At 41.1% G+C, this 25420-nt stretch overlaps 1 protein-coding gene across 6 annotated transcripts in view; it reads right to left on the bottom strand.

The window, feature by feature from the left end:
- Positions 1-25420, bottom strand: part of VPS54 (VPS54 subunit of GARP complex) — a 54936-nt gene that overhangs the window by 20192 nt on the left and 9324 nt on the right. For 4 of the 6 annotated variants that reach the window (XR_012628346.1, XM_074864309.1, XM_074864311.1 and 1 more), the window contains 11 exons: positions 23608-23769; positions 22559-22800; positions 21016-21094; positions 17099-17133; positions 15634-15765; positions 12622-13007; positions 7943-8069; positions 6781-6888; positions 3578-3633; positions 1632-1728; positions 816-1153 (listed from right to left, as the gene is read on the bottom strand). Coding sequence is in view for 5 of the 6 variants with exons in the window: in XM_074864309.1 (XP_074720410.1) it covers positions 816-1153; positions 1632-1728; positions 3578-3633; positions 6781-6888; positions 7943-8069; positions 12622-13007; positions 15634-15765; positions 17099-17133; positions 21016-21094; positions 22559-22800; positions 23608-23743 (1736 nt within the window). In the remaining variant the exon portion in view is untranslated. Of the gene's footprint in view, positions 1-815; positions 1154-1631; positions 1729-3577; positions 3634-6780; positions 6889-7942; positions 8070-12621; positions 13008-15633; positions 15766-17098; positions 17134-20302; positions 20404-21015; positions 21095-22558; positions 22801-23607; positions 23770-25420 lie in introns of those variants that run through there. The other 2 variants (XM_074864312.1, XM_074864313.1) reach the window with 2 other exon arrangements.

Consider the following 25420-nt stretch of genomic DNA (forward strand, 5'->3'; position numbering starts at 1 on the left):
TAGACACCTGAGTACCAGTCAGCTAGAACGAGCCAGCCACTTGCTATCTTCCATCTTTCAGCAGGATAACAAGTGGTATTTCAATTTTGCTTCATAGAACTCTGCATCCAGACATGCTGGCTTTTGAAGTGGCTCATGTCCGAGTCCCACACACACTATGACTGATTCTTTTCAAAAGGTAGCTCTGACTTCCAGCCATAAATAAGGTATGCATAAAAGGATGCCAGAAAGGTTACAACTCTGGAGTCTGGAGCACCACAGGGCAGCACTGCTGACGTTACCAAAGCACCGAGATGGAATTATTTAACCATGCAAGTCAAAGAGTTGACAATGAACTGCAGATTTTTCTCTAGAATTTATCAAGGTGTATTGCATGAAGCCAGCTTAAAAAAACCAGCAAAAATAGCCATAGGGAACATGGACAGGGAACAGAGATGCTTCTGCCTGCTAAAGGCATGACAAACAATCTGTGTTTTGTGTAGGCTAGACTTGCATCTCTCCTCCTCTCTACAGAAGCGAGCTCCCCAACAGAACAGATGGTGAAAGGGGCCCTTTTCTGTAAGAAGTGTAATAACGAGTCCCCGTACCACTACACAGAGGTGAAAACAAGGCAAACAAACAAAACAAAGGAGAGCTGGGGACAGAGCAGTCTGACAGCAGTCTCTAGGGGTGATGGTGGAGAGCCACTGCACTTCACTTACCTAGAAAAGCAGATTCCTTCAAAGTAATTTTCGTATCATCAGAAACAACCGCCTGCACCTAACACCTTGTTTCTGACATGTTGCAAAGTGGAGACAGGCAGCTTATTTACTTACATCATCTCTACTCCCCCTGGAGTAACAGAAGACGACGTTTGCTCTTTGCTGGATGAGGAATCGGTAGTGCACTCTGGTTCAGAGACCGAATCACTGCTACAGGGCTCACTGTTTGGGGAAGTGTTTCTTTGAGAGGTAGTGTCAGCTGCTACAGGCGGGAGGTCCCCTTCGCTGAACGCATCGCTTATAAACATGCCTTCATGGGTCAGGTAAGCCACTTCTGTATCCACCGTACTGTCTTTAGCAGGGTTCTTTTGTAAGGTGTCCTCCAGGTCTCTGGTTTTTTGGTTCTTGTCTAGAACCAAGAAAACCACGCTACGGATAGTATTTAACGTTGCCTAGAATCAAATATAATTTTTATTACAAAAAACCCCGAAACTCTGTGCCACAAGCTTGTGCTAGAATGAGATTTTCTTTTACCCACAAAATTAAACTAAATCCTGGCTTTATTTTCTATTGTGTAATTAACATTCAGAGGCAGACCCATCCGTCTGACGGTAACCAGTATCAGATGATTCTGAGAATGGTGAAAGAAACCTCATTTGGAGCAATCTAACACATACAAAAGTTCTGTCCTAATCCCTAGCAGCCTGAAATGGATGTAATCATGCAACAAGAGGTATTATCTCCTTCCCACTGCTCTCTTTGTTAGCACTAATCATTTTTGCCCTGGATGCCGATATTCACATATCCTTCTTTCAATCAAAAGTTTGAACTCTATAAGCAAAACCAACACCTTTGGACTTCAAATGGAAAGTAACTTCATTCCATTTCACGTCCGAACTATGTGAAGCTCTTGGCAGATGAATGTCTTACCTTTATTCTCTTGAGGAAGATGGTAAACTTAGAAAAAATATTCTTCAGTAAATCAAACCACTGAGGAAAATTCATCATCCTCATCTGGTCTGCAAGCCTAAAAAAGAGCAGTATTCAGTAAACCGCAAATGTTTACTGACCATGATGCCTACTGGCACATAAAGAAAAAAAAAAACATGCTTTAAATGTAATTATAAATATAAGGAAAACTCTGTAGACTTTTATCCGGCAGAACACCAGACATCACCTGAACAAGTCATGATCAACACAATGTATGCAAGTGGAATGGGGAAGGAGGTATATAAAAACAGATCATACTAAAAAAATTCAAGCCTCACATTTACCATTTAGCTTTTTCCGGGTGTAATGTTCTTTTCGCTGGGATAAGTATGTGTTACCAACAAGGGAGGGGGGGTTAATAACTTTTCCACAAATCGTGTGGGAAAAGAAAAATTACAAAAAGAATTAAATGAAAATATTTTGCAAGTGTTACAAAAGCCATGTTATTAAGCCCATTTTGTTGCATTGCAATGAGACCACTTCTGCTATTAAAGTGCAAGTCAGCTGTTTGTGGCAAAGGGCAGAAAAGTCATTGATGGAACAAAAGTTAAACCCTGTAATACACAGTTAGGACCCAACAGCAGAATAGTAAACATTGGAGAATGGTGACCAAATATCCAATGCTTAAAAATGACCCTGTGCCCAGTCTTTTCCCAACCCGGGTATGAATCCCATGCAGATTCTGCCTCTCGCTTTGCTTTATCAGCTGGCCTGGCTTTATTATCTTGGGGTAACCCTTTGTTGAGCCAAATGAATTGTAGAGCTACAGAAAAAGAGAAGCTGGCAGGGGCCTCTGGAGCTGGCACCTCTGGAGGTGCCTTGTCCAAGCCCTGCTCAACACAGGTCCAACCAGACTGGGTTGCTCTGGTCCCTGTCCAGTCAAGGCTTGTCTATGTCCCAGGACAGAGATCCCACAGCTTCTCTGTGTCCCTGTTCCAGTGTTTGATTATTCCCATAGGGAACCCATTTTTCCTAAGATTCAACTAGCGTTTCTCATCTTTCATCTTGTGTCCATTGCCCCTCATCCTTCCCCTGCACAGCTCTGAGAGAAGCCTGGCTCTGCTTACAGCTCTGCTATCACTCTCCCATGGGGTAGCTGTGGGCAATTCTCCCCCGAGATTTCCCTTCCCCAGGCTGGAGGGGGACCCAGCTCCCTTGGTTGCTCCTACTACGCTCCATACTTCAGCCCCCAACAACCCAGTGGATTCTGCTGGATCTTAATGTCTTTCTTGTTCCTCAGCTTGCTGGCTACGCTAACGTGGCCCAGGCTGCAGCTGCAAGGACACACTGCTGGTCCATGGCCAACCAGTTCTCCACCAGGGACACCCAGGTCCTGCCCCACAAAGCTGCTCTGAAGCCAGACAGCTCCTCCCTCTCCTCTTGCAAGGGGCTGCTCCTTCCCAGACACAGAACGTGGCATTTGCCTTTGCTGGGCTTTGTAAGGCTCCTGCCGGACCATTTCTTGGGTCTGAACTTGTCTGGTCTCCTCTCTGGATAGCTCCTATTCTCGTTCATGCAGGAGGTACTGAAACTACTAATAAGTTTTAATACCAAATCCCAGATTATGACAATAGGGAATGTTTTCAAGTAGTTAAGAGATATATGCTTGAATACAGTAGTTTATGCTTCATGCAGCGAGATTCACAGAATTTTAGTATTTATTTGAAAGGTAAGTTTAAGGTAACATTAGAATCTGAATAAGAAGGGGAATACACAGTATTCTCACAGAGGCAGACAGAAGTACAGGTTTAAGGTGAAAGAGAAGGATAATCCTTAGTTATAGAGAAATTTAAGCACAAATCAGAATGGTAAATTTATCTATGCTAAAAACCATCCATTTCCTATCCCCACCCACCACCAAAAAAAAGATCTGGCTGTATACTTACTTAACAACCACTTCTGTATCTATTTCTTCTATCTGCGATACCGTATTAACCACACACTGTCAAATTTAAAGAGGAAAAAAACAAAACAAAAAAATGTCTTAGCTTCTTTCTAACTGCTGCTGAGTTTCAAAACATACACAATAATCCTCCAGTTAAATAAGGAAAAGTAAAATAATAAAGACATTATTTGTATCATTTAACAACTTGTTTCTCTAAAAACAAACAAAAAATCCAACAGAAACCCCCAAAACCACCCCCCAAACATCTATTTGCAAAATACAGATGATCAAAGTGTTCCCAACTGTGTACTAAGCTCTGGAGGACACACTGGCTCCATCTCAAAGGGACCTGCTTTTCTGAGCCTGGATGCTAAGCATGTCTCTCAGGTCAGGTACTTAAGAATAGAAGCCATATTCTTCCCCTTTCCAAAGCAACTGACTTTGGAAAACATTGGTTGACTTCCTTTTCAGCTTTAAATACAGGACTTGGGAACTAACCTCCACTGGAAGAAACAGCACCAGGGAAGTGTGGAAGCACACACCTATAGTCCTGTGCTTTCAACTGGTGAGGCAGACACAGTTTCAACCGCTCTCCTAGCAGACATGGCATTTGCTGTCTGTCTGTCCTCTTCACCTCTAGGGCCTGCCTCTGTCCCTAGATTTCTCCACGTGTTCATTGCTATGCTGTGGCCTTTCCTCAAAGGACACTGGCTCTTCAACTGGTACACAGAAAACTGGCCAGTTTCTTCAGGTCTCCAGAACCATCAATTTTCATTCCAAACACATCTATTATTTTACAGCAGTTTCACTGATCTCTTTTCACACTACTTGTAAGCCCTAGGTACAAATCAACCCCATTCAGACCGAATTAGGGAGTTTCTCCCAAATGCCAATCAATAACCTGATCAAAGGAGTCAGTAGTTACGAACTCATCTTGCCTTTAAGTGAATGTGTACAATCGAAATGGTGACTGAGGGCTGCCATCTCAAGCTACATGATTTTACCCGCATTTGAATAATGGTGGTCAGTACAGAAGCTTCTTAAAAACACACCTTGTTCTTGAACAGTGTGTTGTTCAGTGCTTACAAACCTCTGCTCTTTCACCTGCCTGGCAATAAAGAGCTACTAAAGTACTGACCAAAACAGCCCAGCAATGCATTTGAACAGGAAGCACATTTGAGACATGGAAAGGAAACAGTTTCCTTTATTAAGGAAAAATATCCCTAAGAGTTGAGACAACAGACCACAAAGCAAACGTGTTGCACAAACCACACAGAAATACTCTGATCCTGTCTATTTTCCCTATTCAATAGAAACTTACACTGGAAGTTGATTAAACTTCATCTATTGCTGAGCAGAGGTGACACCTGAAAAATCCAACATGAAGACAAATATTCCCAGCAGAATGGGAAAAGCACTTTATGACTGAGAACGAGCAGGAAAACAGGGAGCGCTACCTGCCTATTATGCAACTAAACACAGAATTTGAAGGGGAAAAAAAAAGGTCTCCTTATGACTGCTGATACAGGCAAATAAAAAGTCAATGGTGACTCACAGGCAGATGAACAGTTTTACCCTGGTGTCACTCATTCACGCTTTTTTTTTTTTTTTTTTGGTGTTAAGCCTTATACAAAGTCCCAGAGCAACTGCACACATCTGTATGCCTTTGTTTTTCCAGGCTTACAGTAATACAGCATGACTAGAAAGCAGTGTTCACTCACACCCTCTACTGATCTTTCAGGGAGCAGGGCAACGACCCAGCCCAGCATCCCACCGCTTTCAGGTGGGGAAAGAACAAGCAGCTGGGGCAGGAGCGCTTAACCCAATTTAAACTGGACTGGGGTCAAGTGAGAAAGGACTTGCATCATTGCTAAGTCCTTACAAGAAGTGGTGCTGCAGTCACACACATCACGGTCTGTCTTCTAATTCTACCACTGTATTTACTAGCAATATCAGCCTGTGTTATCTATACCCACCCTGCACAACCAGAGCGACAGAACCGCGGCGCTGCAATGGGAAATGGATTGGGAGAGCCAATCTGGCTTAAAACAAAAGTAATAATTAAAAAGGAAAATCCAAACTTTTAAAAGCTGTGTTCCCAACCTGGTTCACAACACAGCTGTGAACAGTGGACTGTACAATGAGGGCAGGAGACTGTCTTCATCTGATGGCAAACCCACCACCTGACCATCTCCCAGCCTTTGAGATACAAATCGGAGGTGGCTCATAACACATCAGAACGTGACTCTTGAAATAATCACGTATCTTCAGGGGAGAAAAACACCCCTTACACAATATTCTCACATATGCATGCAAACAGACAAGATGAGTAAAATTAAAAGTACCAAACACACACTCAAAGTTCAGTCTAAGTTTCTGTTTGCAAACAAAAGCCATCATGTCACTGTCCGAACTAGTCCATGCATTTTCCCCCAAAGTCATCATCTGAGCTTTTTTCATTTGTTGGTTTTAGCTGGTTTTATCTACAAAGACTTTTTGTTTGAAAAGACTACCCTAAAACGCAAACCACCACACCAACGTGGACAAGGACTGATTTTTTAAATATTTTTTTTTACAGGCAAGCACTTCTACCTTCCTCACTATTTCACCCTGCTCTCAGAAAAAGGCAAGGATGTCTTCCAACCTTTCATCGTGTGCCTATGCTAGGTCTATGCTAACATTCAGGCAAGCAATGTTTTCTGTAGCATATGTTGGAAGTTCCACTGTTTCAACTAGCAAGTTTTTTGATTCTCTTTTATGTATTTACACCAAGAACTTGCGGGTTTTGTTTTTCACAAGGTTGCAGGGGGATGCTTTTTGGTGTGGTTTTGGTTTTTTGTTTTAGTTTTTTTTGAAACATAATGTTATGACACAACTATACTATTCGGGAAAGCCATGTGTTAAGAGAAAGAAAAAAACTAAGCTAAAATCAGGGGATTCAGAGCAATGGAAATTATGCAGAGGAAGCTGTGATCTGCTGTACTTATGCTACCTGCTCCTTCCAGAAGGCCTTTTCTGCAAACAGACCTCTGTGCTTCAGGAAGTCCTTAGTGTCTGCAAGCTCAGCTGCTCTAAATGAGATACCATCAGCCATGAAAAAAACTTCATCTGTTTTAACATCTTAAGCTGTTCTTAACTACTTAAAAAATAATTTGTAAGGGGTTGAGGCAAGCTTGTCAGAAACGTTAGAAGTGTGTGGCTTACCTGTTTAATTATGTTCTTTGCAGTAATAATCATTTCATCTCCATATATTTCATAAAAATTTAGCTTTCTTTGTTTTAAGAGTCCAAATACTAGTGATACAAGTCTTTCCTATCAAGAAAAAAAAAAAAAGGAAAATAAAAAAAAAGCACACTAAAAATATCAAGGTGAGGACAAGAAACAATTTTAAGAAATTGCACAGCAGTAAGAAAGTTCAGGTATCAAACACGTGGTGAACAGTATTTAGATCAGTCCAGCACCTTGAGGCAAATGTCATACTTTAACTATACAAAGTTCCCTGTGGCAATACCAGCTGAGTCCCTTCCTCCCAGGCCCCTTCATGCCCGTTCCTCAGTTGTGCTCATCCACTTGTGCTTAAAGATTATTTCTAAAGATTAGTGAGTTTCCTTACCCCGAGCAAGAATGACACTAAATACAGCTGCACCAGCACAATTGAGAGGCTACCACATTGCAGCACAGAGGTGGGGAAAAAACTATAGGGCAGAAATGGGAATATTTAAGTGCTACTGCCATTCACTAGATTTCATTAAACCCACAGATGAAACAAGACTAAACAGTTAATAGGGTCTAGCAGTTACTGAAGAACAGCACAGGCAAAATTCAGCAAAACCTTTTCCTGGCTAGAAAGCAATCACAATAGCTTAATCTTCAGATGTTTATGATCTTCAGAGGAATGAGGACTATATATATACTGCAAATGAAGCATGTATTCAGGGCAAGTATATGCTTGATATAAGCACCCGTAAATGCAAAGGGAGACAGAATGAGAAGAACATGCAACTATCAGCTTTCATTGCAAAACTGAAATTTTACAGTCAAGTAGATATGAGAGTCCATGTTCTTTTCCACTTACATGTTGAGGTTCATGAAGTGAACTCAGTATACATTTAATCAGAGAAGAGAGAACTGATTATTTAGAAAAAAAAAACTAGGACCAGATTGCAGTTCCATGAGTTTAGTTATAATTATCTAATTTTATCAAGCACAAAAAAAAAGCAGGGCAGGGGGAGGTTTGGGTGAGAAGAGAAATAGTATAAAATTATAATGTTGCTACTAGGGACCTGAGTGAATTAGTTGGTGCTAATTAAGTATGTTAAAGATGCAAACATATTCATCAGACAGTTTATTTCAATAACAGACATACCTCTTCTAGAATTTGGCAATCATCTTCTAGGGGTCTATTTAAATCATTGCGAGCATAAGTTGAAAACTCTGCAATCATCATTTTATCTATCAGCTTTTCCAGTTCACAAAGCTGTGAGCCAAGATGCCTAAGAAAAACAGCCATTGAGATATGAGCTAAATAATCAACCTGAAAACGAATCATTAGTTCACAGTTGAAGAAAATAACCACCCAGCAGGTAATCTCCATGCAATCAACGCTGGCTTAATGGAGGGCTTGAATCTTTCACTTCTTAGAGCAGCTGAAACCATGCATTTTTCAGAGGCACCATCACCTTGCAATAAAACATATGGACTTGAATATTGATGGAGTATAAAAATTGGAATTAGGGTGCTTTTTGGGGTTGGGTTTTTTTTTTGGAAGGTGCTGAGTACCTCTCTTCCCAGTGAAGTGAACCAGAACCGAGAATACTCAGTGCCTGTCAGTATAAAGGTGTTAATAAGGAGGAATACTTCTTTTGCTTGTCCAGTTCCTCAGCTCATCAGTCCGCAAGTTCTTCCACTTCAAAAATTTGAGCTTTTAACATGGTCACAGATTTAATTCACATGACTGAGATACAGTAATAGCTTTACGTGACAGGATGGCTTTCAGAGAACACAGAAGAGTTTTCAGATTTGCCATTTTTATGCTACTCTAAATTTAAAATATTTTTTTCACGTATTGCAGATTTTGAACCATATTTTGCAGACTGTTGTCATAAAGAACCACAAGGGAATTTCTCACATCAGGAATGTTGACCAGTCTTTAAAAGTTGTGCAGCTAGAGAAACTTTTAGCAGAGTAAAATTAAACTGGGAATTTCAGAGATGCCAAACACTCCAGGCTTTCAAACTTCCACCAACAGCTGGGAGCACCAAGTATCTGTAAAAATCAGACTGTTTTTTCTTTCAAAACAACAAATAATAAAAAAAATAGACACTTTGTCAATGAGAATTAATAGGAGCTGTGATACTTTAGATAAACCTGGATACAAGATGGGGAGTTATGCACCTGCATGGCCCACCAGCTTTAATTCAGTGCTGGTGTAGCTGGACCGTTAGCTTGTGTAGAGTGGCAAAAATGTCTTGGGACTCCCTGGCAGAAGCACTGCTGTACCAACACAAAGCCCACAGGATCCAGCCTCACAGCCCGTGTAGGGCAAAGCCAGAGCCACGGTGCGAGGAAGCACAATGCCAGGATGGCTCCTCCCTGCAGAAGCCCACATAGCCAGCACGGAGCTGAACTGAATGAATCTTGCTGGATCTGAGTTAAGCAGATTAATTGGTTTTTAATTTTAAAATGACTAGGGACTTGCTTGCTTTTGAAATTGCTAGTGAAGAATTGGCTGGAATGGACAAACTGGGCATATTTCAAATACCTAATTTAAGCAAAAACGGTCTCCAGAAAAATCCAAGCCATTTGCATCACGGACATTTCAAAACAACCCAACAGAAAAAACCTAAAGATTATTATTTGCAACGTAATGACTGGAGTTGCAAAACTTACTGCAGGACTAATACCCACAACACAAAGGCTCTTACTTAGCTAAGCACAAAGATGCTCTTGGGTAAATTATTTCTGTTACTGTGCTTAACTACACTGAAACACAACGTAACCTACCCTCTCAAACCTCAGGTACAGAGATGTCCAACAAGAGTTCGCAGCACTTGCTGCCACCACTTCACCTGAGATGTTCTAGCCCCTAACAACAAAAAAAGAATCCCTCCACCCTGAAACAGGCAGGAACTAGTCAGACCTTAACTCATACTCCAGTGAAATGTCTTGGCAATTATCTCTTAAGAGGTGCCAGTCACACATCAGGTCCTTTCAGTGACTGAATACTACAATTCTCTGATGTAAAATTATGAGCACGGGGTAAAAGGTCTTTTAATATAGATGAGAACTATTTTTCCAAGTATCTGTGTTTTACTGTATAAAAAAAGTATAAAAGTGTGGTTTGCCAGCATACCTGTGCAAAAAAATCACCTTATCTCCCCATCACCCCAACAAGGACTGTGAAAACAATGTAAAAACTGGCAGTACAGATTTGTAATTTAGTTAACACGTTGAGGGTTTTTTGTAAAATTAAAAAGATGAACTTGAAAAGGGTAAAGAGCTCTAAAACTTTAATTCTATCCTATAATAGTAGCAAGCAATAATCATACAGTTACAACTGATACATATAATCCCTGGGGCTATTAACCTAGATTGAAGATGCCAATTTATTACTTCACAGCACCATCAAACATTCATTTTTTGCTACAACTAGAATCAAATTATGTTTTCTTCTGCATGTAGCATGACAAGAAGAGAAAAATTTTTGTATATGGATGATCTGAATAGTTTTCTTACTGCTTTACATTCTGCAACATGATTCAATTTAAAGCTGTCTGTTCAAAAGCAAATTCTACAAGCTGTCATGCACAACACTAAAGCAAGAATTTTTTTTTTAAAAAATAAGATACAAATTATTTAGGGAAAAAAGAGATACTAATTATTGAGAAAAATGAGATACTGATTTAGAAGTTAATCTCTTCTTAAAATAAATCAGGTATTTAACTCACTTGACAACTGCAGCATTCTTGCTCAGAAAAAAGCAAGAACATCCATTTGGTATTTTTTGAAAAAAGTTTAAAGTATCTGTGTAGGCCATCAATTTAGGTTTTTAGAAACACAACATTCTACTGAGAGGTTTTATCAAGATCTCCATCTTTCCATTGCACACTATTTCTCCAGATATGCTAGACACCCAGGCCACTGTGAGACTTAAGAACAACTGTGCTGGGCTTCTCAGCTGCACGTGCATCTCTGGTGGGGGTGATGACTTATGTTGCATTTAAATCACTTTCCTCAACCTTTAATATCCAAAGCAGAGGGGACATTTCCCATTCACATCGCTACTTTTAACTCTACCAAAGCAACCAGCCAAGTTCATAGAAACTACTTTTTACAGACAAGATGAATATTCACCTGCAAATCCGTTCCACATCTGAGTGTAATTTTAAAATAGTGACACATTCTTGGGACATCATGTATACCAGCCACAATGACAACAGAATTGAACTCTGCTGACGTAGCGTGCGGGTTACATGATTGCAAAACACAATTAATTCTAATGACGTTGTCACAGCGTTGTAGAAGTACACTCACTATCATCAACGTAAATACGAAGGTGACTCAGTCAAGGGCTGTGCACCATAATCAAGTGGTTGAGAGTAGGAACAGTAAGGAGGAAAGAAACTGTGCTGAGGTGCCTGAAGATGGACCATCTAAGCTAAAAGAAAAATACTAACAGCTTCTAAAAACTCTCCTCCCAGCAGTTAATTAGCTCTTTAAATTTTTTTTCTAATTTAATTTTTAAAATATTTTTAAAGACTTTTTCTGAGGCCTTTTCTATATAAAAATTTTAGTCTTTTTCCAAACCAGCTAGAAGGGGTGTTAGAAGAGGAGCTCATCAGAACAGAGGGACAAGAGTCTGAACGTTCATGTCACAGTTATTGAGCAACAACCATGCTTTTATTATGCAAGCTGGGAACCACCAGGTTGCAGGAAACACATAACCTCTAAACAAAACAAGCCCCCCACCCCAGCATCAACCCATAAAAACTAAGTGTACAGCTTCTCAACTGGCTGACACAAGTCTCAGAGCTGATTTAACATACACTACTTCTACTAGCATCATACCAGAGTGGCAGCTTCGCATACAACACTTTTAAACTGTGTACGACTGTTATGATAGCTTATTTTACATCAGCTAAAAGGACTCTGCTGTATTAATACTCTTGCATATCAGAGGACCTTGCCCAGTGCAGCGGCATCTCCCAAGTGGAGCTCTAAGCATCCAGTCTTAACAGAAGCAGCCAGCACAGGACCTCGGACTCACTAATTCCCATCACTGTAGCAAACACAGCTGAAAAAACAGTAGCAACAGCAGCTTGGGCAGCATCTTCCCACTATTTCTTCCCTTCCCAACTTCAGCCGCTGACAGAACTGGATTTCTCAGTCGGACGGATCAAGAGGAAGCACCCTCTGACCACTGTAAATACAGCTCTCCACAAGAGCAGACATGGCTGAACCCATCACATCTGACCAGTTGTCAGCCTCAGACCATGTTCTGAGCTATGGTTTGATAGCTCTGCACTGGCTTTTGCTTGCAAAGCTTCTTCCAGCACAAGCACAGGCTGGAGGCTGCCCTATCTGACACATGGCCTGTGCATATTCCTGTAACACCACAAGCCTAGGTCAGTCACTAAAGACACAGGCATGGAGTGGAGCTGTGTAGCAAGAACTGTATCTCTGGGGTGCTGCATGCATGAGGACTGCAGACCACCACTTGGAAAATATCTTTCAGCTGTGGGCTACAAGCCCTGCAAGATGAAGGTCCAGCCACCCCTTGGCTCTCACCTCTGCATCCCTAAACCACCTGTAAACAAGAATGGAGTACAAGGCATCTAGATGTTAAAAGGTCATCCCCTCCTAAAAAAATTATCTCTGCCACATGTATTAATCACACTGCTTATGCACTTATGTTTTGTACCTTTTGTACTACGTCCTCCAAGACTGAACAAACAGAGGTAAAACAAACCCCTTCAGCCAACATGATGTGCTCAACACATTCTAGCTCTAACTTGCATTTTATTCATTTCCTAGATGGTTACCTACCGGAAACTGTGAATGCCTTGAAGCTCTTGCTGTAACACCTCCTGTGTGGTGGCTATTAAGTCCAAAGCTCCAACAAACTCAGAAGTGGATAGCAGCAACTGTACTGTGGGCTGTGTTTGGTGTACAGTAGCCATTAACTTCAGTTTATTGTATGCTTTTATACAGTTATTTCTGGTGAGTGACAGTCTTAAAACTCGAAGCGATCCTTCACACATTACTTTATCAATTTTGGAGATTTTCTCTCTAAGTAATTTTACAGCCTGGGAGGTTTTCCTGAGGTAGTCCTGCAACTCATGCTGAGAGGTCATTGCATGAAAAAATGCTTCCGAGCGCAGAGAAATCTGGTGAGCAATATTGACTTCCACAATGTCCAGATAATGGCTCAGCTAGAAAAAAAGAGGGAGGAGGAAAAACACACAGTGTTGTTACGACCTGGCAAGTTTATCACCATGCAAATATACCTTTGAGGTATTTGTCTCATTATATCACAAGGAAGTTTTGCTAATAAAATTAAAATAACTACCCATTGTGGCCTGATCATTTGTTTTTAAATGAAACCAAAATCACTTTGGGTGACTTGATGCCTCTCCTACTTGAAAATTACAAGGTAGAAAAGTAAATAATTTTAAAATATCCAAGCTTTTGTACCACATGGTTGCACACAGACACTGTTAAAATATGGCCATTAACCAGGAGACAGCTCTGGATACAGGCTTGCAAGCAAGAACAGTATACACATGGAAATACGCTATGTACTTCAGGTCATTGAAGCTGCTAAAGATGCAGCTGGACTGTACTTGAGGACATGGCTTTAGAATGGCTCTGTTCATTTAAAAGGCTGTAGCACCTTATTTATAGAAAAATCCTCAGGATATCTCTGGCTGCAGTTGTTTTCTGCCAACCAGTTGGAGTTCCTATAAAGCGTATTTTATGTGCGCTGGCACTGTGGGATTCCTAGAGACGGAGTATGCCTACATGTTTAGAACCTGAAATTCTACTTCTTTATGTCAAACAATTACCAGACCACTGGGTTGGCCTGATTATTTGAGCTGTAAAAGCTCTGTGTTCTGGCTTATGCTGAATATGCAAACTCAAAGGACTGAGGCATCAGGATGTTCATCTGAATGCTAATACTCGGATGACCTGGTTTCTAAGAGGTGCCAAGCTCTCAAACCTCATGCTGAATTTCAAAGGGCCCATCCAGAGATGGAAGGAAAATCAGCTGGAAAATGTTTCCTTCTTACAGTTATTTTCATCCTGCATGTATTTAACACTGGGGATTTATACTATATGCAAACCCATCTTTTTTGTAATACGTTTAATCAAAAACATCTGCCACCAACCACCTGTGACACACCTAGCCCATGGGAAAAGCTGAGACAGACTGTGACACAGGGATCACAGAAAGGGTTATTATGATCATTTATTTATGTGATTGTACCAAACCAGATGCCCCGGGTCCCTTCAAGCAAGGTAGAACAAACAGAACAGAATGACAGTACCTGCCTCAAAGTGCTTACAGTCCCAAAGTAGGGCAAGACATGGAAGGAGGTAAGGAAAAGAAAAATGCCAAGGGGAAATTGTTCAAGTAGATCAGCAGCAGTCAGAAAGCACTAATAGCCTAAGTATGCGTGCTTAAGGCAGGGTTTTCAAAATCGTGTTGAAAATGGTGCCTGGAGCTAAGGACAATTACAGCAGCAGGGTGTCTATTTACACATGGTAAGTGTAAACCTCGTGAGGTTGAGAGCCTTTAAAAAGTAAAACAAAAAATTTGGGCCTATTTCAGTAATATGAAGCAGTATAACAACTCATTTGTCAGGCATGTGGCTTTGGAGGCAACAGAACTGGTTTATACTATTTCAGTATTTGTATCACCTCTCCACAGAAGCGTGGCTCACGGCTATTGAAAGTCTTATTTTCACTCCACTGCATCAGAGAGGGCTCTGGGTCTCCTTCGCTCAAAGTCCACGTTGAGCGACCATCCTGCTGCTGCCAGGCATGCTTTGTGACTTTAAAGCATATGCCAGGCACTGCTTTTTCATCTTCAGACAGCAACTGCCACAAGAAACTCCAAAGAAGTATTCCTCCAACTTTATGTGTGGAGGACAACCCAATGAAGGATCAAGTTAGCCTCCAGCAGAGCCTGTTTCTTCCTCCTGACCTGGCGGGAGAGCAGGAAGACTAACTCCTGGAAATCTGGAAACACCTTCCAGAAGATCTCGTTATTTTTTCTTAAGGTACCTCACTACTTCCCTGCCTCCAGCTCCCAGAAGCTTTAATAGGTTAAAACAGGAGGGAAAATTAAAGCTAGAAAACAGACTCCAAAATTATGTAGATCTTCTGTAAGCTTTTTATTGGTATTTGTACCATAAAATGATTCATTATGGTATTTTCTACAGTACAACTACATAAGAAAAAAACCAAAACAAGTAAAGACTTGTTTCCAATAGGAAAGAAACAGCTCTGCTTTCATGCTCTCCAATGCACTCAAGTCCTTTGTGAAATGCAAAAATGGGTCAGTGCAGATGACATGACAACAAAAGGTAAGAGGAAGCTCCTGACATACAAAAACCTTAGGGTTTAGTATTTCACAGAAACCACAGTGCCTCGAATCTGGAGTTTTCCTGAGATGTAAGAAAGCAATAGTCTTAAAAAGTGTACAACCTCTAACTTTCCCTTCTCATGGAACTGCTCTTCCTCCCTAACAAACAGCTCCACATCTCCAAAATTTTCAATATATACCTTCTTCACTAAGTTTTAGCAGTCATGAAGAGCCAGTTATGCCATATACAGATTCTTTTTTCCAGATTTATTTGGCAGAGAAAAAAAGTTCTCTTTCAGTAAGATGCTTCCTGCATTGTTTACTAACAATCTCCAGCCTGACGTAAAATGAGAGATAACAAAGCCCACAAGAGCGATGTCTCAACACAGAGCACAGAACAGCAGCAATGGAGTTTCTTTGTAGTATCTAACAGCTGCGATGGATAACCACATCTTGTATCAGAGTTCTACCTTTTCTTGAAGTAACTTGGAGGAAGCTGCATCACGATTTCCTTTTCCACCAGCAGTACTAAAATGAGACCATGGTAAAACGGCATTAAATGTTAAGGAATCTTCCAAGGCAAAATCTGGTTTCATAAAAATCTGAAACAGAAGAACAAAGGAAATAAATGTGCCTCCCTCACCCCTGCATTTTCCTCCCCAGTTAAACACACCTCCTGTCTCATGAAGCTAGCAGGAAATTTGTTAATTTTTCAAAAAACAAATTTTCATTTATCCAGGCAAACAAATTCATTCCAGACCTTACAATCAATTTACTTTACACCTTAGAAGCTTGTGTGATTTGACAAAGCCTTATATTCTTAAAAGTGGAAGGCACAGCTCCAAAATTGCACAGGTTATCAAGTACCCAAGATGATCTAAACACCCTGAGTGTGAAAATGTAGGCAGCATCGATCTGCAGGTGGGTCCTCTAAAGGATCAGAGCAAACTTTCTTCAATAGCAGGGGAATCCTACTGCTGATCTGCTCATTTCTGGGGCCATGGCTTCTACTAGATGGAGGATCCAGCCAGCTGTCAGGGTGTGGCAAGTGTTGCCTGGGAGGGAACAGAGCCTCAACCTGATCTACTTTAGCACAATGCAGCACACACACTGGTCACAGTAACATGTAACATTAATAGTTCTCAGAGATGTGTAGCTAATCTAAAAATCTCTCTGATAATGTTATTTTTACTTGACAAAACTGGTACAAACCTTGAGCTTCCAGGTAGACAGTAGTACTCTCTTCTCTGTATTTATGAAGTGTAATTTTAAAAGTTTCAACATAGACTATAGCATCACACCACACTCAAACATTCTTGTTTCCTGGACTTTAAACACTGCAGTGACAGCTATTCAGGTAACAGCCTGCAAGACTCGCACAGAGATGCTGACCCATATTAACACTCTGACTTCTTAATCTACTTAGAAGATTATTCAGACTGAAATGGAATCTGGAGTCGTGTCTTTTGTCAACCTGTCACAAAAAACCCCACATCATATACGATGCAAGCATATATGCAAGAGGGCTTTGCTCAAGGATTCAAGGAGTTAAACCTAATGCTAAGTTGTACACTAAGCAATATTCAAGTTTCTATCAAACTCTTCAGTTTCCCTTTCCTCCTAGAACACAGAGTGGCTAATTTTTCCAAGTTCTGAGATTATAACTATTAAAGACAAAAAAAATAAAGGCATTGTATTCTACTTTAAGAAAGGGGGGGGGGGAAATCAAGACCACAGGAAACAACCACCAAAAAAAAAAAAGAAAAAGCAGATTGTTCTTAAGTCTTTCTAAATTCTGAACACTGCAGATCCTCTTGAGAATCAGCTCAAGTAATCAGCCTGGACAAAAATTCTACAAAGAAGAGAGCACATTCATATATTCAAGACTACATGTGAGAAAACCTTATAAATGCTTAGAGTGCACAGGAACCATACCTTAGGTACTTGTTCCAGATCTGTCCTGGATTTATCTAAAATTAAACAAAATACAAGTAGTCATTCATGAGCAAACAATGGAAAACAATTACCTTTAACACTATGAAACCCTGTGAGGAAGTTTTCAAGACAACGATGCCTGGTTCCTCACAGGAGTCAGGCAGGGTGGGCAGACAGGGAACAGTGGTTATAAACAGAAACAAAACATTCTGACTGAACATGAGGAAAACCTTTTTCACCATGAGGACAATCAAGTATTGGAGCAAACTGCCTTGAGGGGCTAGATATTCTCCATCCTTGGAGGTTTTCATGGCCCGACTGGATAAAGCCCTGAACAGCTTGGCCTGACCTCACAACTGAACTGGCTTTGAGATGGCAGTTGCATTAAAGACCTTCCGAAGTCCCTTCCAACCTGAAATATTCTGATTCTTTCAAAGACTCTGTTGTCCTTTGTAGTTTAGGTCTCATGCTCAGAGTATTCAGAGGTGCTTGCACTTGGCTGCTTTGACAGTGAAAACATTAAGTCATACAAAGCAATCTACTCAGCACTTCACATTCCTTAATGCACTGTTCAATCAATGTCCAAGGGCCAGTTAAAGGTCCCTCTAACATCACCCCAATTTTGATGCTCCAATTTGAAGCTGCCCATATAACCACTTCTGCACAGCACTTAAGAGGATGGATGCACAAAGGCTGGCAAGAAGGATGGACAAGGGCAAGTAGCACAGAAGCAGCCCTTCCCTTGAAGTAAGCTGACCTGACAACTGCAGAGGGTGAGAGAGTTGAGCTGGGTAAAGAGGTTCATCATTGCTCCCCAGCAGAACTTGAATAAAAGGCAAATTGACAGAATCATCAAGGTTGGAAAAGACCTTGAAGATCATCCAGTCCAACCATTAACCTCACACTGACCGTTCCCAACTCCACCAGATCCCTCAGCTCTGTGTCAAACTGATTTTTAAACCCCTCCAGGGATGGGGACTCCACCACTGCCCTGGGCAGCCTATTCCAATGCCTCACAACCCGTTCTGGAAAGAAATACTTCCTAATATCCAGTCTAAGTCTTCCCTGGCGCAACTTGAGGCCATTCCCTCTTGTCCTATCGCTTGTTACTTGGTTCAAGAGACTCATCCCCAGCTCTCTGTCACCTCCTTTCAGGTAGTTGTAGAGGGCGAGGAGGTCTCCCCTCAGCCTCCTCTTCTCCAGACTAAACACCCCCAGTTCCCTCAGCCGCTCCTCGTACGACATATGCTCCAGACCCTTCACCAGCTTCGTTGCCCTTCTCTGGACACGCTCGAGTCATTCCATGTCCTTTTTGTAGTGAGGGGCCCAAAACTGAACATAGTAATCGAGGTGCGGCCTCACCAGTGCCAAGTACAGGGGTGAGATCCCTTCCCTGTCCCTGCTGGCCACGCCATTTCTAATACAAGCCAGGATGCCACTGGCCTTCTTGGCCACCTGGGCACACTGCTGGCTCATGTTCAGCTGGCTGTCAATCAACACCCCCAGGTCCCTCTCTGACTGGCAGCTCTCCAGCCACTCCTCCCCAAGCCTGTAGCGCTGCTGGGGGTTGTTGTGGCCAAAGTGCAGAACCCAGCATTTGGCCTTACTGAAACTCCTACAGTTGGCCTTAGCCCATCGCTCCAGCCTGTCCAGGTCTCTCTGCAGAGCCTCCCTACCATTGAGCAGATCAACATTCCCACCTAACTTGGTGTCGTCCACAAACTTACTGAGGATGCAGTAACCTCAGACTATTGAGCTTCAGCCAATATCTCCTCTTCCTCCCCTGCTTATTAACTTAGTGTACATTATGAAGAGGGGGCACACTGAAGGCCAAAAAAGGTGAGTGACTTAAAAGCAACAGGCCCATACCTCAGCTGGACAGTCTACTCATCCCTGACAAACATGGTAAGCGCTACATCAGCATTATCTCCCACATTTCTCTCACCTCTTTAGTTCCTACTTGATTTGTTTCTTACTTTATTTGTACTACAAAAGGAATCATCCTGCTGTCTTAAATCTTTGGACAGACCAATTCTTATGGAAGTGAAAGGCCAAGTCTTGTGGGCTGGAGTTAGACGAAGATGGGCTACGCTAACAGAAGAAATTATAGAAAATAAAAAGTTTCAGTTTACCAAATGATACTTCTACTAGGAACTGTCCATCTACCTAAGAAGCTCCCAGTTACTTTGGTGACACAGTAATTTTCTCCTTTTAAAAATAAGACTCTTTCAAAATGGATTAAGCTAAGCCTGAAGAAGGAACTTTTATTTTGTAGTATGTGCCACAGACTCATTCAGGAAGAGCTATTCCAAAATAACATCAGTCACAGAGAAACACTACAGAAGGGCTTCCTTTCGCATGAAAAAGAAGGAGGAAAGCTGACTGAAAGAATCTGATCAAAAAGAGTAAACTACTGAATGCTTCTTGCTGCATTACCTGTAGACATTGATATAGGCAAGCCTGACCAAACAGTGATTGGCAAATAAACCCTTTTACGCTAACATTTTTGAGAAGATAAATTAAAATAAATTCAATGCTAAAAGCTTGCTCCAGACTATGAGTGTCTTTTCCTTTTGCTTGTCTTTTCTTTTACATTTTGTCTCTCGCCTTCCTTTGTCCAGTTTCATATTAGCTTAACTTTTTCCATTAAAATCTTGACATTTAGCCTTGCTACAGCTGCAGACACCAAAAAGAGTTTGCCAGGTAGTCTTTGCTAACAGTACTCAGAGAAATACTAAGCAGAGAACTGGCCAGAGTGGAACTTCATTAAGTTCTACACAGGAAAAGGCAAAGTCCTGCACTTGGAGAGGAAGAACCCCAAGCACCATTACTTGCTAGGGCGGCTAGAAAGCCCCCCTGCAGAGAGGGACCTGGGGTCCTGGCAGATAACAAACTGACCACGAGCCAGCAGTGCACTTACTCGTGCAGCAAAGCACCCTGGGTTGCATTAGGCAGAGCACTGCCAGCAGGTTGAGGAAAGGTGATCCTCCCCCTTGACTCAGCACTAGAGACACATCTGGAGCAGTGCACCCAGTTTTGAGCTCCCCAGTACAAGACAGATCTAGACGTACTAGAGCGAGTCCAGTGAAGGAGCACAAAGATGATGAAGAGGCCAGGGCATTTTTCATAGGAAGAGAAGCTGAGAGAGCTAAGACTGTTAACCTGGAAAAGCTCAGGAGGGATCTTATCAGTGTTTTTAAATACCTGATGAGAGGGTGTAAAGAAGACAGAGCAGGCTCTTCTCAGTGGTGCCCAGTGACAGGACAAGAGGCAGTGGGCAGAAACTCATACATGAAAAATTCCATCTGAACATAAGGAAACACTTTTACTGTGAGAGTGGTGAAACACTGAAACAGGTTGCCCAGAGAGGTTGTGTAATTTCCATTCGTGGATAAATTCAAAACCCAACTGGACACTGTCCTCCCGCAGGTGACCCTGCTTGAGCAGGTGGTTTGGACTAAATCATCTTGAGATGTCACTTCCCACCTCAGCCATTCTGTGATCCGCATGGCAGAGAGAGGAACGGCCCAGCGATGCCACTCTTTATTGCAAAGTCAACAACTGTTATAAATTTGAGGCAACGATTTCAACAGATCTTAAATAAAAGGAAGTTAAAGAAAACACTGCCAGGGACATAATGACCTGCCATGAACGCAAACATGCCAAGGAAAAATTTAAGAGCTTTTATCACAAGCATTTAACCTACAAAATATCAGCAGTGGTTATGAATACTTCTAGTCAGCTGTGTCTGGGTTTTCAATTACTGTTACAAAGAAATCATCAGCAGCTATTATTGTTCATGAAGCCCTGGGGCAAGTAAAGGAGATGATCAGTATGTTACAGCATTCATTACTGAATGCTGTAACATACTGATACAAAATTACTTTTTAACAACTAAAGGAAGGCTTTGACTGTACCATGGGTGTGTAATAGAGTTCTGTCGAAGGTATCTTTAGGACTACAAATATTCTTGCATCTTTCATGAACCTTCTCTCTCTGTAAAAGAGAAAATATATTAAAGAATTATACTGAGGCTTAAAAAAAAAATTTTTTTTCTTTGAAACAGAACGTTCAGAACATTTCAGTAAAACACAACTGTGTTACATCAAATAATTCTGACAAGATCACAATAGTATTTTTTTCCTCTTAAAAGCTCAGATGATGTTTGTCCGTGTGAAAGGTACCAAAAATTTCAACCTGTAGTCAATATGTTGGTTTTTGTCTGTATCTTTACATCTCAAGAGAAAATGAACACAAAGTTATGGAAGAGGTGTAATAATTTCTCTACATAATGAGATATAACCATAGATCAACTGTAATTATATACCCAAACATTTATTTGCCATATAATCGAGAAATCACACTAACACAATGAATGCTTTTACATTGTAAATGAAATCAGATCAAAGTCGAAATTGCTTCCACATCTTGCTAACGAGTACTGTGCTGAAACCACGTATCTTGTTTCATTATGCTGAGCTTCAAATTTTATCTACAGCTGTAAACAACACCAGAGACCACAGCGGTGAGAAATTACGTTTCTAAAGAATACCGATGTTAGCTAGATCTCTGATAGAAGCTACATCACAGGTCAGTTCCCTCTCCCCAAAATCTTCTTTCATTTAGCTGCCACTTCATCACATGCTAATTTTAATGGATGAGCTCTTAAATGTTTTAAATGTTAAATGTGTGAACTAATAGCAATAGTTCAGTTACAGACAATTCACTTTCACATACTTTGATTTACAGAAGTAACAGTTCCTGCAGCCAATTCTGTACCAGCAAACAAATAAGAAAGTTACAAACCAAGGAAGCAGAGAACAGCGGGAGACTTCTACATGTTCTTCCAGTTAAAAAGAAAAAAAAAAAAAAGAATACTACATACTTACTGACACCTGTATTTTAAGAGTTTGTAGAAGTCTCCTACTGGTCCTGGTGTCCTTAGATGTAGCTTAAACTTTCCTGTTACAAAAGAAATCATTGAGACAATAGGCCTATTTTATAGTTTAAGAACTTCACGTATAAATGTTTAAATTAGAGACTCTTAAATATCTCTAATTCTTGCAGCACACAGTCATGTTTTATATATGATCCAAAGGTCTGAAAATGATATGTTGCACTGTAGAGCCCAACAGTTAAACAATCCTTACAGAAAAAGGATTAATAATCAGAAAGAATAAATATGAATTGTAAGTCCTGGTGCAGAGCTCAGCATTCAGAAATACAAATGAAAAAATTTATGAAATTGCCTAGAGAGAATTTAGACAGGATTTTCCACACTACGAATAGTGAGACTATAAAACAAGAAATGCCTAGTGAAGAGTCAACAAGCACTAAGACAAATGAATTATCAGCCAACTGCATGATGGACTACTAGCAGAGACCATCTCTAATTAGAAGAAGGATCTCAAATCTCCTTCCGGCCCCTAGTACTACATGCATCTAATTCTGGGTTCTTACCGGAGTGATTTCCTGTTGGTATAATGCAAAATGTTCCTTGGTGATCTGTGGGAGGTAGAATGAAGGCGTGACTTCAGTGTCCACAAAGTCCACTCCCCATGTTTTTGTAAAGAAATCAGATTCCCTTTTTGCTAACCTAGGATCATTTAGTGCTGCTGGGAGATTGACTTTGGAATGATAAATAGTCCATCTGTGCTGATCCACAACTAGAGATGGGCTGTCACATAAATTATTGGGATCGCCTGCGGCACAAAAGACAAGACAGTTTGTTAAGGTGAGAAACTGAAAAGTGTATTTTTGCTAAAATGTGGATCTCAAGCAAACCATGTTTTCACACTAACATAGTGGATCAGAATTGTCTATGCGAAATACACATGACATTCTCCTCCTGCCACACTTTAACTTGGGTTTCTTCCATCAGATTAACCAACACAAGCTTTGAACGCAGTGGTATATTTACACTCATGAAATATGTTTAGATCAACAACATTAGCTTCTACTGAAGAGAACAAAATTCCAACCACAAACATATTTTTAATGATCTGAACTCGATCAGAATGACAGTTGTATTTCATAATTCTGAAGATCCCAGCCCACCTACTCCTTTTTATAAATTAAGCTTTCATATATCACAGCAGATATAAACTGTGACCAAAACCTGGTTTTATGATAGCACTAGAGACAGGTCTTGGTCTCCTGCTTCCTACTGCAGTAGGGCTGGGGTGTTTCACAGAAGTACTGCAGCTAGATTCCAAGCATGCTGGACAGGTCTGTTACAAGCTCTGACAGAATATACCCTCTTCTTGTACATAGTATGGATCACAGCTATAATGTGGAATCACACAAGCCAGATTCCATCCAAAACCAAGCTGCAAACAGGAAGGCTCTCCCATTGCTCCAAAGGGACACTGGGTGGTATAAAGCAGAATTACAGCACACTTTGAAATAAAACTACAGCTTAGTACACTACAACTGGAATTTGGCTGAACAATTGTAAACAGATTAGCAAATTTAACTGCATTTTCACGCTCCTTGCACACCAACATTACCTGTAGGTTCCTTGGGACACACATCAGGCAGTGACTGCACAGGTCGAAAGCGTTTCGTAGCATCCATTTCCTTTTTAAAGAAAGCATCACTGCTGTTTGACTGAGGCACTGGTGAAGAACTGTGGCTTGATGCCATTGCATAAAATCGCCACTTGATAAAAGCTAAATAAGGAACAATAAAGATAAAGGTTTAATAAAGTTCTGGTTACAGACTGTATCAAAACAACGATGCTCCACCAGCTACATAGTATTTTTTTAACTGCAACACTTTAAACTGACACATTTCAACAGCAACAAGGAAAAGTTTATTTTAAACACAAAAATAGAAGGCAGAATGTAACTTCATAGTTTGTTTCCTCCCACACCTCTAGGTTTGGAGGATAGCTTGTTCTTGCACACAGCACCAATAACATTGTACATTTAAAAAAAATAAAAGTCTTTCAGGCCCTTCTTCCTTTCTATTGCTGTAACCATTGCAGCCATAGCGCATACATTCAGAGAACTTCCTCACAGGTATCAAGAAGACAAATGTAGAGCCTTCCACCTCCTCTGCCCTCCTACCTACTATCCTCAGTGACTGCAGGGAGCAGATCATCTTCTGCATCTAGTCCCCACAGCGCTTCTACTGTCCTGGGGGCTGCAGTCCACGGCCACCATGACAGCCCAGGCAGGGCAAGGAAAGAGAAACAAATGATCTCAAAGACCTGCTTTGTAGATCAGCAACTACTGGCAGTAAGACAACCCTCACAAAAACTACCCCGACTGTATGGTGGGCTTAGGCCAGGACTGAAAGCCTGAAAACTGGTGCATAACCACAGCTGAGGGAGCTCACAAAAGCTGCCCGTGCCCACCTCCAAGAGGCTTTCCGCAACTGCCCTACTCGAGGGACGGGCAGAGCATCCTGTGAGATGTCTGCAAAGGCACGTCACGCTCAGTGAGGTTTAACCACAGCATGTCACAGGCCGCGGTGAAAAAGGTAATGGGTGCAGGGGGGATATTCTGTGCCCTCACTTTGTTCCACTGCCTTGATGCTAGGCCCCCAGCAACAGGAGGTGAACTGCTTTTTTCCAACCTGCCTTTGTGATTCAGACAAGCCCAGCAACAGCTACCCACAGAGACAATATATCATTAATGATTTATAGTAACTGAAATAATCGGATTTCAGACAAATCAGAATCTGAAGAATACGAGCATACCAGAAAAGCAGGAGCACATACTATGCATAGAATACAGACATCTTTTATCACTTGAATCAGGAAAATTGACAATTCAACTTTTCATGGCTGCCTAGTAAGGTAAACTATAGTTTATTTCAACATAAAAAGTATTTGCAGAGAGCAGACAATTAAAACATAGATCAAAAAGCTCAGAAGTAAGGAAAGTCCCACTAATTTTCAGTTGACTTTTAAGCACCTAATTTGAAAATAAACAGCCTTAAAAATTTTACACCAGGGCTGAACAATATGAGTTCTTTCCATCTGTAAACAAAGCTGCATTTCCATCAAAGTATCGGTTGAGTCAGTAGTAAACTGCAGAACTATTAGAGGTTTGAGAGTTTATTAAAACATCCCCATAATGCTCAAAGAGTGCCCGTTCAAAGGGACCAATCTGAATCCTTGCCTTTAAGGAGAAATAAACACATCTAGCAAGATCTTAGCATTTAACTACCAAGCCTTAAGGGACACCTAAATTACTTACTACCCTGTGAAGGAGCACAAAAAGATAAAAGGCCTATTTTATCTTCAATCACTGAAGCAGGCACCAAGGGATGACTGCACGTCACCATGTCAGCTTCTAACAGCATCACATATAT

Source organism: Strix uralensis, chromosome 3, assembly GCF_047716275.1.
Source record: "Strix uralensis isolate ZFMK-TIS-50842 chromosome 3, bStrUra1, whole genome shotgun sequence".
In the NCBI taxonomy this organism is placed as follows: domain Eukaryota; kingdom Metazoa; phylum Chordata; class Aves; order Strigiformes; family Strigidae; genus Strix; species Strix uralensis.